The sequence below is a fragment of the Glycine soja genome, chromosome 20 (assembly GCF_004193775.1).
Source record: "Glycine soja cultivar W05 chromosome 20, ASM419377v2, whole genome shotgun sequence".
Taxonomy (NCBI): Eukaryota; Viridiplantae; Streptophyta; class Magnoliopsida; order Fabales; family Fabaceae; genus Glycine; species Glycine soja.
In genome coordinates, this window is record NC_041021.1 from 45,026,879 (window position 1) to 45,045,214 (window position 18,336).

The 18,336-nt window shown below is 32.7% G+C and overlaps 2 protein-coding genes across 5 annotated transcripts; one reads left to right on the top strand and one right to left on the bottom strand.

The window, feature by feature from the left end:
• The first annotated feature begins 2,069 nt into the window (after positions 1-2,069).
• On the top strand, positions 2,070-8,638 carry LOC114403868 (OTU domain-containing protein DDB_G0284757-like). 3 transcript variants are annotated; one of them, XM_028367072.1, is made up of 11 exons: positions 2,072-2,230; positions 2,913-3,238; positions 3,346-3,587; positions 4,720-4,793; positions 5,565-5,619; positions 5,810-5,884; positions 5,973-6,046; positions 6,145-6,193; positions 7,151-7,235; positions 7,561-7,617; positions 8,320-8,638. In XM_028367072.1, exons 2-11 carry the CDS (start codon positions 2,917-2,919, stop codon positions 8,373-8,375), a joined length of 1,089 nt encoding a protein of 362 aa, XP_028222873.1. In that variant the 5' UTR covers positions 2,072-2,230; positions 2,913-2,916; the 3' UTR covers positions 8,376-8,638. The 3 variants fall into 3 exon arrangements, with proteins under 3 accessions (XP_028222875.1, XP_028222873.1, XP_028222872.1); XM_028367071.1 differs by having other exon boundaries at positions 2,073-2,230; positions 2,839-3,238; XM_028367074.1 differs by lacking the exon at positions 5,973-6,046 and having other exon boundaries at positions 2,070-2,230; positions 2,839-3,238; positions 5,810-5,937.
• Positions 8,639-10,340: 1,702 nt separating this feature from the next.
• LOC114402355 (pumilio homolog 4-like) lies at positions 10,341-18,121 on the bottom strand. Of its 2 annotated transcripts, none has more exons than XM_028364890.1 (12): positions 17,972-18,121; positions 17,711-17,779; positions 16,716-17,405; positions 14,581-15,304; positions 13,877-14,459; positions 13,655-13,796; positions 13,443-13,550; positions 12,673-12,885; positions 12,460-12,570; positions 11,646-11,840; positions 11,161-11,335; positions 10,341-10,782 (listed from the first exon to the last, which is right to left on the bottom strand). In XM_028364890.1, the coding sequence occupies exons 3-12, from the start codon at positions 17,385-17,387 to the stop codon at positions 10,757-10,759; spliced, it is 2,949 nt and encodes a 982-aa protein (XP_028220691.1). In that variant the 5' UTR covers positions 17,388-17,405; positions 17,711-17,779; positions 17,972-18,121; the 3' UTR covers positions 10,341-10,756. The 2 variants fall into 2 exon arrangements, with proteins under 2 accessions (XP_028220691.1, XP_028220690.1); XM_028364889.1 differs by having other exon boundaries at positions 14,581-15,307.
• Between the last annotated feature and the right edge of the window lie 215 nt (positions 18,122-18,336).

Consider the following 18,336-nt stretch of genomic DNA (forward strand, 5'->3'; position numbering starts at 1 on the left):
AAATATAACTTATATGTTAAAAATATTTATTTATTATAAATTTAGTTGTAGAAAATAAACATTTATTCTCTTCAATGCATAGACTAAAATATTAGTAGTATAATTATTTTTCATTTTTAAAACTCAAACTTAAGATATTAGTCAAAGAAAATTAAACATATACTGCTTAATCACTAATTAATATCTTATGAAAAACAATTAATTAAATTATTTGACAAATATTAGATATTAATAAAATTAATAAATATTCCACATTAATATAATAGATAAAAAATAACTTTTGTAAGGTGATAATTTCTTTTAATAGTCAATTATGTTTTTAATCATTAAATTTTTTCAAATTTTTATTTTTAACCCTTAAAAAAATTGATCGACTTTAGTCCTTAATATTTACTTTGGTTTTCTTTTTTTTTTACCCTTTCTATTTAAAATTTCCGTTATGTGTATAGATGATAGTTAACTTTTAATTAATTTTCTTAGTAAATGTAGAATCAATGAAAACGGAAGGAATAAGATATGATGTGACACACAGAACACAGATGGGGAATGAATGAATGGAATGTGTGCGGAATTTCAAAAAAAGACTGACAGCTGTAAAGGGCGGCGCCGTTTATCCCCGTGGGATCGGCCCACTGCTATTGGTCGACATAGGATAATTTTTAGTTTCTTACTATTACTAATTTACTATCAAATTATAAATCCAAACTCAGAAAATAAAAACAAATATAAATCCAAATTCCATTGCCGTCCTCATATATATAACTAAAACAATGATTAATCGTTTTCACTTTTCACTTTCAGTCACATGTATTATTAAACTAATTAGTAGTATTTTGATGATTCATTAATATTTATTTTATAAAAATAATATATTAATAAAATAAAATAATTTTACATTATCATCAAATAATAAATTAATATTTATAATAATTTTTTAAATTTATAATAATATTATTAAAAATCATACTCACAATAATTTGTGATTAAATAATAATATAAAAAAATTATGCTATCAATATATGATCATTAATTTTTTTATTTTATATAAATAAAACTTATGATAAATAAATATTTTTCAAATATAATTATTTTATACTTTTAATAAAACATTTAAATTGTGATATTAAACTAATTTTAATTGTTGATATTTTTTAAAGTATTAAAATTTCATTTAAAAATAAAAGAAGATAAATTGAAAAGAATAATCAATTTAAAAATCAAGTACGTGGATAAAAGTAAAGTAAAATGGTAGTTTTATATAGTTGACAGAGAATTTTTTTTTCTTGTTGCAAGTACAACAAGAAAATGCTTTAGACAAATAATTTCTAGTGATTTTGAATCACCAAGAAATATAATAAAATCAACATCCCATTATTATTTAATAAACCAAAATAATATTCAAAATAATAAATAAACAAAATGAGACTTTTAAAACATAAATAAAAAATAGAAAACATAATTGAAGAAAATAATATTTTAGCCTTAATTAGACTTCTCTTACAAAAAAAAAAGCATTCTCGATAGTTTTTCTATTCTCTTGGTGGCTTGACACACTACCTATATGGTTAGTTAAAAACTCATTGTGTTTTAATTTTTTTTTGAAAATTACAACTAAAAATCACCATAAATGAGCCTAAAAATTTCTCTTTCAATATTCTCAAATTGCTTTTCCTTTTTTTTTTTCTCTATTTACGACTTTACTAATTGTTTATCCCTTTCAATCTTTATTATTTTTCATTTTTATCTATAAATTAAATTTTAAAATATTTTAAAGAAAATATCAATAATTAAAAATAACTTTATATTACAATTTAAATTTTCTATTATAAAACTAGAACTAAAATTTATATATTTAAATATATTTATTCATTACAAATTTTAATAGTAATATGATTTATATATTTAAAAACCATTTATTGGTTTTAAGTTTTAATTATATAATAATAAATATTTATCATGCCTATCTAATTAATTGATGGTAAAAACTAATAGTTATATTAAAATTAACTTAATTTTAATATAAATAATAGAGATATTACTTGCCACCCTTGCAGGGTAAAAGTAACGGAGTTTTTGTTGCTTGGTTACTCTGATATTCTGCATTTTCTCGTTTAGTTTTCTTCAGCATTCAACAAACTTCTTCACCCTCTCTATCTTCCAATCCTTTTTTTCATTCCCTACTATTCCCTATCATCTTTCTTTGTGTTCTCATCTTTTTCCTTTTCCCAAGGTTCGTTGTTTCTTCTTCTTCTTCTTCTTCTTGCTGTTTTTTCCTTCTAATTCTCACTTCTCTTTCTTCAATTTTTCCCCTTTTGGGTGATCGGGGATTTTTGTGCCTGGATATGGGTTTAGGGTTTTTTCTTTAATGATCATTGGTGTGCATGTTTCAAGTTTGATGTATTGGCAGTGGAAATCAAGGGTTCTTTTTGTGTTATTGGATGCAAAAGTTTCAACTTTTAGCCTTTGTGATTTTATGTTAAGCAATCATTGTAATGGGCCTAATGGTGGATGATATCCCAATTTTTTTTTGTCTTGTGGGTTCATGGGTTCGATTGAGTATTTTCTTGAGTATGTGGACAACTGGGTTGATACGAAGCCTATGATCTAATAAGATATTTTTGTGGTGAATTTGATGAATGATGGCTTTATACTTTTCAATATTTCCATGATGAATAGTGTTTCATTAGTTAGACAAAAAGAGCATCATTTAATCATATTAATTTTTTAACTCCTTGTATAAAATTCATTGTTTTTAACAAACTATGTTATGCAACACACAACAAACTATGAAAGCATTTCATCCTATATAGTTTGACTATCAATTTTGTCCATTTTCAGCAATTGTACTCTTTAGGGGCATACACGTAAAGCAGTTGGTTTCTGGAGTAGTTAGAGTTACATGTGTTTTGCAGGCACATGGCAACACATGAAATGGATCCCGATGTTGTTCGCTGGGGTCTTCATCTCCTAGATGTCTGCACACTTTCTCACCATGGTTCCCCTAGTATTGTAACTCAATATGATCCTGATTTAAGTCGAGTTGAATATGTTACCGAAGGCTTTTGTCAGCATGAGTACGTGGATAATGATGAGGCTGTTGCACGAGCATATCAAGAAGAATTATCGCAACTTGATTCCATGGGAGCTTCTGGGATATCCAATTTTGAGAATGAAGGAATGCAAGGATCTGTCTATACACAAGATTGGCCTCAATCCTCAAATGGAAATTATAACTTTGGTACGTAGTTGCAGTTCTGTATTAGTTTTTTGTTTTGTTTTGTTTATTTTACTTTTTATGTAATGGATTTTTTAAACTAGTCATGATAAATTTTCAACAACATGTAGGCAATGAGTCTTGCCAGAACTCTGTAGATGAGTCCTATAATATGAAAGAAGTGGAGAATTATGGTCCAACTCCAAGTGAAAGAGAAAATGGCATGCATGAAAATGATGTTTATGGTTCGTCTTCTGGATCAGTAGAGGTACCTGTTATTAGTGATGACTTCTGGGATTCATTGGAAATATCGGATGAATCTTCTCTTGACGGTGAAGTTGGCAAAAGATTAAACCAGATGGTTCCCATTCCTGTAAGTGTACCTTTAGTGCAGCCACTTGATTTTGTTTTAAAGTCATCATGTTTCACCTTTACTATAATTTTTTATTGTATTAGTTGCCATTTGATTTGTGTATTCTTTTGGATGATTTCTGGTAAATTTCATGGATAGAATTTTTGTATGTGTAAAATTTAAATGATGATCTTTTAACTCATTAAGACTTGTAGAGAAAAAAAATTCTTGATAGAAATATAGGAACCAGATTGGTGCTAATTAATGCTCAGATCACGAGAAACAAAGTTCAATGTAGAGTAATTCTGTGCCACACTATACAGTGTAATATAAAACTTGATGCTAGAGCTTTATAATTGCAATTTATATAAACAAGACCAGAGTAATCAATCATGTGCTATCACGCCACAATAGTGGGGTGGCAGACCAGAGTGCCCCCTCCCTCCTGAGGCACTTGTTGCATAGCTCCTGGATGTTGTGGCCGTCGTTGCAGAAAATCACTGCAATTTGCAGCTTTGCAGCTGCTCCTCTGTTTGCACCATCACTGGACAGGCTATGCGACCTGTGCCATCATCGGACAGCCTTTTGTTCTGCGACTTTTCTAGAACTTCCAGTGAGGCAAATTGGTTGGGTGAAGAGGAGAGGGACTGCTGATGGGGGAAAGAGGCTAGGTTTTTCTTTCTTGGGTGAGGGGGTGACTACTGATGGAAGATACTAGAAAGAGGCTAAGTTTTTTTAGTTTATTGGGTGAGAAGGGGTGTTGGGCATGCACCTCAAATTGGGTCACTTTCCACCCCAGACAGTCCTACAATTGGGCCTGCACTTCATATATTATACTATTATAATGTTATAATACCATAAGGTACTCTAATATTTAAAAAATATTAATACATAATTATATATAGCATTTAATGATATATAAATATATAAAAATAAAAATGTACTAATTAAATAAAATTACTATAATAGTTAAGAATAGTGGCTATCCCACTACCCACTATCTCACTTTTTTGTGGGTGGCAGCTCTGTGCCGCTATCCGCTATTGACTTCTGTGTACAAGACTGAAGTTTGATAGGTTATCAATATTACAGTTTAAATATGGATTTCTAATTTAAGTAACAATTCATGCACTTCTCTTGTTCATGTTTGCAGCATGTTCCTAAAACCAATGAAAAAATACCATCTGATGATGAAGAAATATCAGATCATCAAAGGCTTCTAGACAGGTCTTCATTTATTTCATGTTTTATATTTGTTGGATTGAGTAGTTTTCCAGATAGAAGCAGTATAATTCTGCACTACTGGAAGAGAATAAAAAACTGTCTTAATTTCTCCCCCTAAACAGTCAATATTTTGCTGGGGGAACAAAAAAGTATTTCTTTAATAAGTAAAAGTGAGGTAAGGATAATTCATCCCCAAGAGTTGAAAATAAAAAGTAACGGAGAAGCAGAAAACTAGGAATATAGCAATGTTTCTGAATCCCTCTGCATAGATGGTTGCTCCCTTAAAACATCGGGCGGAGCTTCTCTTGAGAAGAGTAGACTGAACACTGAACAGCCATCAAATCACCCCATGTGTCTGAGTAGTGTCACACCTGGTTTCTGAATAACTTGGTGCCTTTATGATGAAGCTTCTGAATAACTTGGTTTTAGCTTCCAAAGCAATATTTTTGGAGACAAAATTTTCCAGACCTAAACCCCTATTTGCATTTGATGGTCTGCAACACAAATCTCAACCAACAAGATCTCTTTTCAGATCCCCTACCGCTGACCATGGGAATTCCTTCATTCTATTTTCTATCCTTTGATCCAATTTTTTGCAATAAGAAAGAGTTAGAGGGGGGAATATTGAACAAGCAAGATTGAATTAGTCAAATACAAGAAAAAATGTCTCTTTTTTATTTTTCCTTGCATTTAAATTATAACACAATGTATGTCTTATCTTTGTCTTTTTGTTATTGAGCATTCATCTAAATTTAAGAATATTGTCTTTCTTAGATTGCAGTTATATGATCTGATTGAATGCAAGGTTCAAGGAGATGGTAACTGCCAGGTTAGTTATTTTCAAAGTGTAGTGTAGTAGTTGTTGGATTTTGTAGAAAATTTATTTATGATTCAGTGGAAATTTGACGAATTTGCAGTTATATAACTAAATATTGTCAGTGAATCACCAAAAATTTGATGATCATTAAATAGTACTCTTCAACAGAAAACTGTGCCTTATTGGTGTCATATTATTTCAGTTCCGTTCATTATCAGATCAACTCTATCGTTCTCCGGACCACCACAAATTTGTGCGGCAGCAAATTGTTCAACAGGTTCGTTGGTGTACATCATATTTCCTGTTGAGTGGACTGCCTTATGTTCATTGGTAATGATACATTGCTTTTTGCTGTCTTTTGTCAGCTCAAATCTTACCCCGATCTATATGCTGGTTATGTTCCCATGGCTTATATTGACTATTTGAAAAACATGAGCAAGTATGTGCACATCTCTCATTATGCTATGTTATTTCTGATCTTGTGGTGTTATTGTAGTCCTTTGTGTTCACTGATAGCTTTTTGTGTGGATGTACCAGGAGTGGCGAATGGGGTGATCATGTCACGTTGCAGGCTGCTGCAGATTGGGTATGAGGAAATAAATGGGTTTCATTCTATATTTTGCCTTGTATATAATACTTTTCTTTTTTTATTGGCTATGTTTCCTAGTGCCTTTGCAAATGTAATTGAGATTTCAAAGTGGAAAATATTTATCTATTGATTCCCATGGATGCTTATTCTCTTGATTTGCATCTGAAGAATGTTTTCGATCTTTTAGAGACTGTTTTAAGTTACTTAAATTATTTATCTGGATCTTAAATTGATCACGTAATAGTTAAAAGAAATTCCAGTGGGTTTTTAGGCATTTTTTTCTTTGAAAGTGCAAATGTTTTGTAAGATCTCCTGTTACTCAATCACTAATTTATCCAATATTTATATTAGATTTATAGTAAAAACAAACTTACCCCAATGCCCGAAGGCTCCTCGCTATTCAATGGTATGGGGGTGTCATTGTATGCAGCCTTGCCTTTACCCAAATGTATATGCAAAGAGGCTGTTTCCGGATTCAAACTTTACCGTTGTGTCAGGGCTCGCCCTCAAATGATTAGAATTATAATCTTTATATTGAATAAAAATTGGTTTTGGGCTTTAAAAAACTGCCATAGGCTGCTAACATCAAATAGGTTAGGAGCTAGGAGAGCTTTGCCCCCTTAAATGAGTCCCACCCAGCTTCACTGAAATGAGTCGAGGTACAAGGTGGCTTATGGATACCAAAGGTCTTGGACTAAAAAAAAAGAGGTTAGGGGTGGTGATATGACATTTACTAACAAAATTTGTTAATGTAAAATTTTCAATTGTTGTTTGGAGTTATATTACCTCCCTTCCGTAGCAATTATGGATAAATTGAGTATCCCAAGGATAGAATTTTAACAGTGTATCTTACGTTTGAAGTGGTGAATAAAATCTGATAACATTGCATTTTTGTTGATGTAAAATCCTCATTTATTTTTGTGACTGATATGGTCATTTCTCATGTTCTTTCAGTATGGTGTCAAAATTTTTGTTATTACGTCTTTTAAGGACACATGTTACATCGAGATTCTTCCACAGATACAGAAGTCTGGAAGAGGTAAGACTGTATTAGTACTTGTTAAGTTGCTTATATATGTGTGCATGTGTGCGCATGTGAATCATGTTTTGGATTTTTAAATGAATAATTTGGCAACTAATTCTTGGAGAACTAATGTCGTGATTCATATAACTTTGGAAAAACTATTTGGTGGTTACTTATAATTTTATCATTTAGAAAGATCAAAATACAAAATAATTGTATACCAGAAGATATTGGTGTGGCTCATGTGAAGTTTGGTGTGATAGTTTCGGAAAACCTAGTTTTGTATTTTAAGTTCTGTTTCAGTAACATGCTAAGTTTGTGGCTCATGTGATCTCTGCAGTGATATTTCTGAGCTTTTGGGCAGAAGTTCATTACAACTCAATTTATCCGGAAGGAGGTAACATCTTTATCTTTTATAAGCTCTTAAACTGTTGACGGTTACTATTAATGTAATTCCCACATCCAGTTTTGATAATGCTCCATTAAATCTCTTCTACTATGTCCTCTGAAAGGTTCAAAGTATTCCTCACATTACCATTTACTATTTATTATGCCATGAATCCTGTTTACCAAACTGGTAGACATGTAACTAAAGATCTCTCTAGCTAACAATTGGAATACAAAATTTTTCCTCTCTTGTGGATACACTACTGGATTTTCAACAGTGAAGCATGTGATATGAGTTCACTGAGTTGCAGTTGGCTAACGAACCATATATGTTCATGCATTTGAATTCATTCATTTACTGGTCATTGTTACAGCTTTATGTAATATTGCAATACCTGTGGAATTTTGTGTTAGACTCACTAGGGGACTCTAAAATATCTCCTCAATATTTTATTACTGAGTTGGCTTCTTTGAACCATCCTTGATCCTTGGAAAGATAAAAGGAAGGCCAGAATCATATTAAGAAAAAAGGGTGAGAGAAAATAACTTTTAATTATTTTTAATTGAAGAAATATTTTAAAGGCTGTTTCCTCATTTGTTTTCAAATCACCATGGAATATAAAACGCTAGTTTTGCCTTTTGAATGTTGTTGGTTGAAATTTAAGTTCCAATGTATCTTCATTTGATTGTTTCACATGTCATTCATATTCAGAACTGCCGTCATCTCATACAAAGAAAAAGAAGAAATGGTGGAATTTCGGTGGCTAGGTTCAGTGTCAGTCATATGGGATGGAACTAATCACTCATCAGTCCCTGATTATGATCGATCCATCGGCTTTGTGATTATTGAGCCTTTAATGTTTGAGTGTTGCTAACACTAACTCTGCCTCCATTATTTTGTATATATTAACATTTTCTTTTTCTGTATAGTATTCTTTTGTATATATTATTTTATTTATCCTATTTTTTACCTGCCTAATTTTCGGTGTTTCTTTTTCCTCTTGTTGAAAAGGGGGTCTAGGCAGATTTAAGAATGAATGGCAAATGTTTATTATCTTTTTCTATATCTTCCTACTGATTTTTTTAACATTTTTTCTTAATTGTTTATAGAAAGAAAATATTAAATGTCTTTGAACTTTTTAAGGCATTAAATATTTTTTTAAGCTTTCAAGATTCCTCTATTGGCACTTACCATATGTCTGAGCTGGTAAGAACGCCATGGTAAAAAAAAATATTGGTTAAAACAAAACCGGTATGTAAAATAAATAAATAAAAAAAAGTCTGTATAACAGTGACTAAAACCACCATTCTATTGTAGCCAGGTCTCAATCAAATGTAATTTGATATTATTTGATTTTTTTTTAATGTTCAGCATATGACCATAACCTAGAAAGTTTACTCCTAAATGAAAATGAGAAGCTAAAAAAATATTTCAGCCCAATTAGAACATAATTGACTTAAATATGCGATATTATTTTTTTTTCCGTTTGGCATGTAATCATTTAATGGAAAAAAATAATAGTATGGACTAACATAAAGTATTTTTTTTAGAAGAACATAAGGTATTTTAAAAATTAGGAACCACTAAAAAATATTAATGAGGAATTCAAACCAAAAAATATATTATAATCATTTTATGTAATTTAATATTGTTTGTTAATTTATTACTTAGTATTATATTACATTATGATAGATCATAGAAGGTTTATGTTAGTATGTCGTTTAATAATCTTTGATAGTGTTATTTGGAGGAGTGAGAGCTGTTAGGATGTAGGTTGGCTTCTAGGCTTAGTGGTCCCGATAGTTAACTCATAAATTTGTTTGTCAGTTAAGTTAGAAATATAGGTGGTCTTGCACAATCAACAATACAAAAGGAACATTAAAAAGGTTAAGTAAAATGACTAGTAGTTTTGTTGAGAACTTTTGCGAACTAAACTTAAGAAATAATAAGATAGAGTCGTAAGACAATCATCTCAAAATACACCTTCAACCTCTAAGTAAAAAGAAAAAAAAAAGACAAAGCACTTCTATTAGGTTGCAAATAACTAAAATTGAAAATGCTTTATAAATTGGTCAATACCCGTCACTAAAAAATGTTAAGTATGATTTTTTATGTATAATAGTCGCACTGGCTAGAACTAAATTCATCTAATATAATAAGTAGTTCAATATCCCAAGGGAGAAAAAAGGCAAAAAAGCAAGGAATCATATATTTTAAAAAAATATTTTTATTTACTTTCTATTTTTAATTACAAAACATCACAAATTTTTCTATAATATTTTTAAAAACAAAATAAAATCACATTTATAATTTTTTTTAAAAGGAGATATCTTCTCAAACCAAGTAGTTTTAGTATCTATTTATGATGCAGAGAATAAAACTCTTAAAGCATTAGAAAATATTTTTTTTTTTAATACCGTTTTATTGAACTTGAAATTATTTACAAGCTAAATCCAAATAGTAGCTAGTAGTCTTGCCGAATGAACTTTTAGATATTTCTTGAATGGGTAATCCTAATGGGTAAAATTGTTTTAGCATGGGTGATATATTACGTTTTTTCTCAAGTTGCATGCATGTTAAATCTGAACATGAATAAACACTCATGCAAACACAATACTTATCTTTGGGGGTAATAATTTAACTTAGATTTCTCTTCTAAGCGTGAAACAACTCAATTTCTAGCATAAGAAAAGTGCACCTAGGTTATGTCATGGAAATCAAAGACAAAGATCAACGCAAGAAATTTGCAGCATATTATTTACATAGATGAAATAGAAGTTTAGAGCCTGATCTAATAATGACTCTGGTTACTGCAATAAGTCATTTACCATTATTTTCTTTACAGACAATGGACCTCATATACATGCACAAAAAATACACATTGCCGTCTATTGTTGACATCCTAAGTTAACTCTCCGTATGGAGATTTCTGTCAAGTTGTAGTAACGAAATCAAGCAAAGTAAGAAAAGTAATTTATTCTAATGGCCAAGCTGACCGCATTTATCTCCAATGCTTTATATAAAGTAAAGCTTGCAGGGGAAACTTGGTGATATAAACATTCATGTTAGCTGTACAAAAGGAAAAGTTGGGACAGTAGGAGGACTTCTTGTCTCCAAGACCTTCATTGGATGCCTGAGGATGTATGAATTAGACCAACAACCCTATGCGCTTTTCTGCAAATGAGGGGTTTATGAGAAATCAAGGTACTCCATAAACAATTTATAAAGGGTATGTTTGATCCCCTTTTCACTTTTTGGTTTTAAAAACTGTTTTCTAAAACAATTTTACACTAATCAAAATCTATTAATATTTGAAAATAATGTCAAAAGCAAGTGTTTTAAAAACCAAAAAAACAGAAACAGCTAGAAGATGTTTTCTAATAGTCTATTTCTATTTTTCTCTTGTTCATTCTTTTCTTCAATTCAACACTTTGTTTTGTTCCTTGCAATACTTTCCACCAGCTGTCTGAACAGCCTTGTTTAGTTGTATTTTGAAAACTAAACAGTTTTTGAAATAGAAATCAAACACCCCCAAGTCTTTGCATTTCTCACCTCCAGTGGTTATGAGCTTCTCCACACGAGAAACTATATGTTTGCCATAAGTATACCGCTTCAGTGCATTTAAGTGAACCTTGATGCGAGAAAGGATCAGCTCAAGACTTCGATCATCACAAGTCTCAAGAACCTTTTGCACAACATAATTTCCAAAAGGGTCCTTCATCATAGCCTGCAAATTGATGTTATGCCATCATTCACTAAGAGCCTCTGATTTGATAAATATACACAACAACTTGATACTTGAACTTCTATAAAAAAATAAATGGAATCCTTGAATAGTTTTCTCTTCCTAAAAGCTTCTTTTGTAGCATTGCAAACAAAACATTAGAAAGGAAAGTGAACACACATGAACAGATTTTTGAATGATTGCACAGTAATAAAAGTTACAAATTAACCTCCCTCGGCTAATACTAAATTATATAACATGACCAGCCTTGGAAAAGCTGAAGCTTTGAACAAGAGATGAAAAGGAGCCATACCTGTAAGGGTTCATTCTCATCAGAAGTACCAAGCATTTCATTCACCAAAATCTGACGTTCTTCAGGACTACCAAAAGCCAAACACTTCTCGATAACATTTGAAGCAAACTTTTGCTGGCTCATCTTAACAATCTGCCCGGCAAGCTTGCTGATAATAGCAGTCCGTTCATGTGGTTTACCATGCTCCACAATATGCTACCAAAGAAAAGTATGGTATAGAAGTAACAAAGGAATTAGTAAACAACAATTAACATAAAATAGATATTATGATACAGCCCGCATAATCAAAACAGCATAAATAATAAACAACTGACATTTATTTATTTTTTTAAAAGAGGAAAAAAAGGTTTATGTATCACAAGTGAAAACAAACAAAACATAAAGCAAGCCATCTCCATATTCAATATATTAATTGGTGCTAAAACTTTAGCACAAGAGGATGAAGCCCAACACCTTTAATCCAATTATCAACAGTGGATGAAATAGTAATATTTGTTCTATATCACTTGATAATGAAACCTACATATATTAACTACAGAAAATATAAAACTGGAATAACAGTTGCCAGTGACAGAACAAATGTCTATTTATTAGCTTACTCAACATTTACTTAGACCAAGACAGAAGTAGAAAATGATGTTTGTCAAAATACAAACACAAGCTCGGTACTTTTCTAAAATGGGAAACACAACCAAAGTCACAAAACTATAATGCATATTACAACAGAAGTGCCAAAGCATAAAATGTGCATCTCTAATGTCGATGTGCATTTCCTATCCCATATGAAAATGTTCACATACTGAAAGATACACACCTGAATAACATAATTTCCATATTGATCCTGTGCTAAAGTGCCGACAGATTGCATGATTTCATCCATGATAATTTGTTGTGTATTTAGATCATCACAATGCTCTAGAACCCTCTGTTAGCATCCATGTAAATTGTTAATCGTTAAATAAAATGCTAAAAGAAAAAAAGTGTAACACAGCCTCAAAAGAAGATGCACCATGTCGAATAGTCTAACCTGGATAACTCTGCACCCATAAGGATGAGTAGAAAGTAAAACAACTTGCCCATAAAAGGATGAAACAATAAACTGAATTTTATCTTGAGGTACACACTCTATACACTTCTGAATAACATGGTTTCCATTTTGATCACGTACACATTTCATTATTGCACCATTGAGCTCAGACACCAGTTGACCCTGCTGATCCGCATCAACCACCTCCAAGGCCTGTCAATAAAGTTAGCTAAGATTTGATATAATGCATTAATTTCAGCTTATCTAAAAGCAAATAATGGAGAGAATAAATACGCAGGAGGGAGCCCAGTTCCTTAAAGCTTGACCTTGTAACAATACATGTTTATCAATGTCACCATAAACCAAATAAGAACTAAATTAACATTGTTTTTTAATTCTTATATAGACCTAATTACCTAAAGATGATAAAACCTTATAAGTTTGATGAGATACCACTGAATAATATGAAATAACAAACTGACAAATTTCAGCACCGCAGAAATTGTAAGGTAATACACAAGAACATCTCAAGTGCTTCATTATTTACTTGATATTAAAATAAACATTCATTAGTTTGAAAAAGAACTGAGCCAAAATTACAGATTTGCATAACAGAAGTCACCTGTCCCTATAAACACAGGACTAAAGTTTGACAAGGGAAAAAGGGGATCATCTTATGGAAAAATTGAGGAAATGGGATTCTAAGAGTCAGGCATAAATTAATGTTCATATATGGTGAATAATAGGATAACATAAAGCTTGAAAGGCACCTTTTGAATCACTCTGCAACCATACATTTGCAGACTAAGAGGTAAAACATGACCTGTAAGTTGGCTGGCTAATTCCTTTCTTTGACTTTCTGTACCATGCTCAAAAAACTGCAATAGAGCATGTCAAGCATGAATTTCTTAAATCAATAACCCAATAAAAAAGAGCATATTTATGACAGTACTCAGTATTCAGTTGTACAAGCTAATTATACTTTTTGTATAACATAATTTCCAAAAACATCAGTCATCAAGGCACGAGCATGAGGAATGATCTCAGGAAATATCTTGGTCTTCTCTTCTACTGATGCTGTTTCTAATTTCTGCTGAATAAAGCGGCTACCATACTGATCAGTACTGCATTATGGCACAGATTATCAATTCAGATCTCCAGAACCATATCACTAGAAAAAACATTGGAGGTGCAAGATTGATACCTGAATTGAACCACATGATCAATGATATCTGGAAGTTCAAAAGGCCTGGTTTTCTTGTTCTTGAACTCATCTAGTAAGGATGAAGCAAATCTTCCCTCTATATTATTGCCAATATCAGCATGCCATGAGCCACCAGAACCTCCCACTGAACTTCTCATCATAGAATTTAAGCGTGATATACGTTCATTCTCAAAGAGTGGATTTCCAGATCCAAGAGAAGGAAGTGTGGAATTTGCAATCTGCTTTCCAGAATATGGCATGCCAAGACCATATGGCTGACTCCCATAGAAGCCATTAGTAAGCCCAGATTTGCTCAGAAGTGGGAGCTCATACTGTTGCTTTTGTTGAGTAAGAAGTGTCTCAAGATATGCTTTCCTAAGTCCCTCCAAATCTCCATGTGAAGCATCAGGGAAATTTCTCATTTGAAGAGGATAGCCAGAACTACTCATCCCTTGCATCGAGTAATCAGAACTTTGCTGCAAGCATTGGATCAAGTGTGGGTTCAGAGTTGAGGAATGAAGTTCAGGACCAACATGATTTCCTTGTGCATCTAAACTTTGTCCATCTCTGCGAAGCCTCAAAGCTGGAATCCAAAAACTGAATTGTTAGACTAATCTAATAAGGCCAAACTCCACTGAGCATAAACAAATTGATTTAATATTCACACAAACATGCAGAGGAGTCAGAGAGAGAGAGAGAGAGACCTGTCTCAAGATTATTATTGTAAACAGAATTCAATTTTGAGTTTACAAGATATGCACTAGGAACATGGCCAGTGAAGTCTGCATTTGGAAAACTTGATGCATTTCCAGTAGAATGCAATTTTGAGCGAAGATTAGCAGAAGAAGCAGTTTTTTTCAGTAGATTGACATGCTCATTTGAACTAAAGGTGTTAAGGTTTGTTGCAATATCATTACGTCTGGGCAAATTAACATTGCTTTGTGTGCTTAATAGAACATCAGCATGATTGTCAACTTCCATTTGCAGCTTAGATTTCAAAAGACTATCTTGCTCTGCATGTCTAGCACCTGACAAATTTAACCCAGCTAAAGAAGACACCACATCAGTAAGATCAGTCATATTGGAAGAGTGGCCATGCTGGGTGCCCAAGCCCATACCGATATTCTCAACAGAGAAAACTTTATTACCCATTTGGGAAGCTGCAGATGCAACAGGTCTCCCAATAACCTGTGCTTCAGGGGTTTTCACCCTTGACGGAGAAGTACCTACAGCGGGTGCAAAACTATGAGAAAGATTTAGACTGTGGTTCTGAAGTCCAACCAAACCAGGGGTAGAAGCTGAAGAACGCAAGCCCTCAAAGGATTCACGATCAACAATGCCAGTTGAACCCATAATATCACCAAATGCATTGTGACTCGCTGGACGTGACATGGTGCTAGACAATGGAGCAGGTTGCTCAAGTCCTTCCTGCTAAATGCTAACTTCAGTTATAACTATAACAGAGGGCCAATGGTAAAACAGGATAAAAAAATAGTAGGGCATGCTCTATCAGTTTATTTGCTCAAATTATAAATGTGAAAAGTATTTTTCATTTTACTGGATAGTTATGGTTAACAATAGAAATTGAATGATAAGGATGAAATTATGATCACAAAAGAAGTTAACAACACTAAGTCAACCCCAAATCAATATAAAAGGACATTTTAGAATAAGGATGGATGTGTTAAGACCAAACACATACTTAACCTGGAAAGCCAGGAAAATATTAATATAGATAATTATGGACACTCTGCCACAGGAAACACCAAAATTCTAGATGCCCACCAAGTACGTCAAACTTATTATCTAACATTTGACCAATATTTAATCAGATGTTTACAAAAAACCATTTAGAGTTACAAAGTATTTTAGGCATGTAGAACTGAGACTTTAAATCTCATTTAAAGATGAGTTTAATCCTTATACATTGACAGTGTAAAACTGTTTTACACTATCATCCAATCACAAATCACCGTTTGAATTACTTTAAGATGATTATTTAAAAAGTCAACAAACTTATCATACATAGTGGGTTGCGATTGGATGAATGTGTAAAAAATTTTACACTGTCAGTGCATAACCCCTTTTCTCTTTAAAGATATTGTCTGCATAAGTCATAACAATCAAATTTCTTGCATGTAAAAAAAATCAATTTTCTTGTGATTGCCACATTTATATTTATTTAAATGGGTGCAGCTTTTAAAAGTCATGGATGACAAGTGCCCCATCTATGCGATGATAGAACACTCCGTATCATAGTTTATGCTAGGTCAATTTGGAGTAGCTCAACGCAATTTGAAATAGTTACTATGATATGCACCATTGTTTTTTATATCCTTTTGTCTATTAGTATACTGCATATATGAATATGATAAATGGAAACAAACTAGGGCCTCCAGATTCAACAACACAGACATCTCCGGTATGTTCTGGAATGTTGAACAGAATTTAGCCAAAACTGTCAGATCAAAGCACCTATATTTAATGACATACGCCCAAGCTTCTTTAACCATCATAACATGCCAACAACTAGTAACTAGTAAACGTTAGACAATTCCATAGAATGATAAAACCGATAACGAAATCAATTTTTACCATCTAACTCTGTCAAGATGACGTTGTAACAAAAAATGACACCTCACAGTTAATAGCACACAGAAAATATTTCATCTAGAATTAAAAATTACTATACATGCAACAACAGCAATAATAGCCTTATCCCACCAAGAGAAGTAGGCTACGTGGATCGTACAATGCCATTGAGCTCGGTTAAAAACCAAATTCTCAACAATATTATTCACCATGTGATCTTTTTAATAATTTTCTCCAAATTAATTACCTGAAGAATGTCATTGAAACCAGTTCTCCTCCCACCAAGACCAGCTCCTGACATTCTTGTCAAACCATCCATATGTCTGTCAAGCATCTGACTTGAACCCTGCCTAGAGACATTCCATCCACTGGATTTCCTCAGTTCCATCAAATCATTCTCTGCCTGTTGCACAGAAAATCCTGGCTGCATTGAAAATAGAGATGAACTATCACCATTTGTGGCCACGTTCTTCCTCCAGTCCCCAAATCCCTCAATTGAAGAAGACCCACCACCATGAAACCTTTGTGCAACACGCCAGTCTTCTTTCGACAACAACGGTGGAGGCAACCTAGGATTTATACTCTCATGTGAGTAATAATAGGAAAGATACGCAGGATGCGATCGGATGTCATCTTCAGTCAAAAGTCCATTGTTATTACTCCTATCATTGATCGATCCAAAATCAGAGTTCCTTAGGCTCCCAAAAGCACTAAACGATCCCTCCACTGTCGGAGGCGCACTTCCACTCCTACTAATATTGAAATCCCTCTCTCGATTGATAAACTGCTGATTACGCTGCTCTTGCAGTATCTTCTCCAGCTCACTCTGCAAGGTGTCTTCAATAGTCCCATTTGCCAAAGGCTGCATACCCTCATCTAATGTTTGCAAATCTATCTTACTCCCACCGCCCATCTGCATATCCAAACTAGAAGTCACCTGCAAATGCCAGCAAAAAAATGTTTCATCAAAGTTGAACCAAAAAACAAACATCAAAAGAAGAAGAAAAAAAGACATCCACTTCCTTGATGCTAAATCATGGGAAACAAAACAAAACAAAACACAAAAATAAAACAGCAGTCACGGTTCCTTCTCTTTCACTATATCCTCTAAAAGGTAAACTCAAACCCAAAACATCATCAAACACAACCCCTACTATATTTTCTCTCTTCCTTTTTACACACAATTAAGACATAACACAAATCAATGAAGAAATTTCATTTACAAGGGAAAACCAATCATACCTAAGACTCCACAAGCTCAAAGGCAACCTTCACACATCAACACAAACGAAACCCGCAATCCGATCCTCTCTGCAAGCAAAATTGAGAAACCCATTATCGAGAAAAGACACGACAACCACTTCCGACAATTCACGTGCAAATCAACACGTCAATTTTCCACATTTCGACAAAAAAATCACTACGAGAAAAAAAAAGATTTTCTTTGAAGGCAAAAAAAAAAAAGAAAGCTGCAGAGATTAATGAAAAGGAAATAAAAGTTACCACGTTCTGAATGGAGTTGTGAGGATGATGAAGCTGAAAAAGAAAAATGCTTTGTTTTCTGCTCCAATCCGAAAAACAAGAATTTTAAAAAGGGATTATTTACTGAGAGATGGGGTGGGCCTTGGGCCGTTTTGATCACATTGGCTTTTTCTTTATTTTCCGTTATACATATATATTGTTAATTTGTTAGTGATCGTAAATTTGTTTGCTTTATTTTTATTATTTTTGCCCTTTGAATTTCACGAAAAAATAATAAAAGGATATTTTAGTATTTTAGGATTATTTTTTTTAAGTAAAGACAGTGGCCAGTGCAATTTGATGAGAATGGGATGCAATTTGATTTTAAGGTTATAGTCTATTGCAAG

Bases quoted from the DNA above. Each gene is read 5' to 3' on its own strand.
- LOC114402355 (XM_028364889.1), bottom strand. From the start codon at position 17,387: ATGCAGATGGGCGGTGGGAGTAAGATAGATTTGCAAACATTAGATGAG. The intron at 15,308-16,715 runs GTAATTAATTTG...GTTAGCATTTAG, and splicing joins GTTTCAATGACATTCTTCAG to CAGGAAGGACTTGAGCAACC. The intron at 12,886-13,442 runs GTGCCTTTCAAG...CTTTATTGACAG, and splicing joins GTTGCAGAGTGATTCAAAAG to GCCTTGGAGGTGGTTGATGC.
- LOC114403868 (XM_028367072.1), top strand. From the start codon at position 2,917: ATGGCAACACATGAAATGGATCCCGATGTTGTTCGCTGGGGTCTTCAT. The intron at 6,047-6,144 runs GTATGTGCACAT...TGGATGTACCAG, and splicing joins TATTTGAAAAACATGAGCAA to GAGTGGCGAATGGGGTGATC. The intron at 6,194-7,150 runs GTATGAGGAAAT...ATGTTCTTTCAG, and splicing joins TGCAGGCTGCTGCAGATTGG to TATGGTGTCAAAATTTTTGT.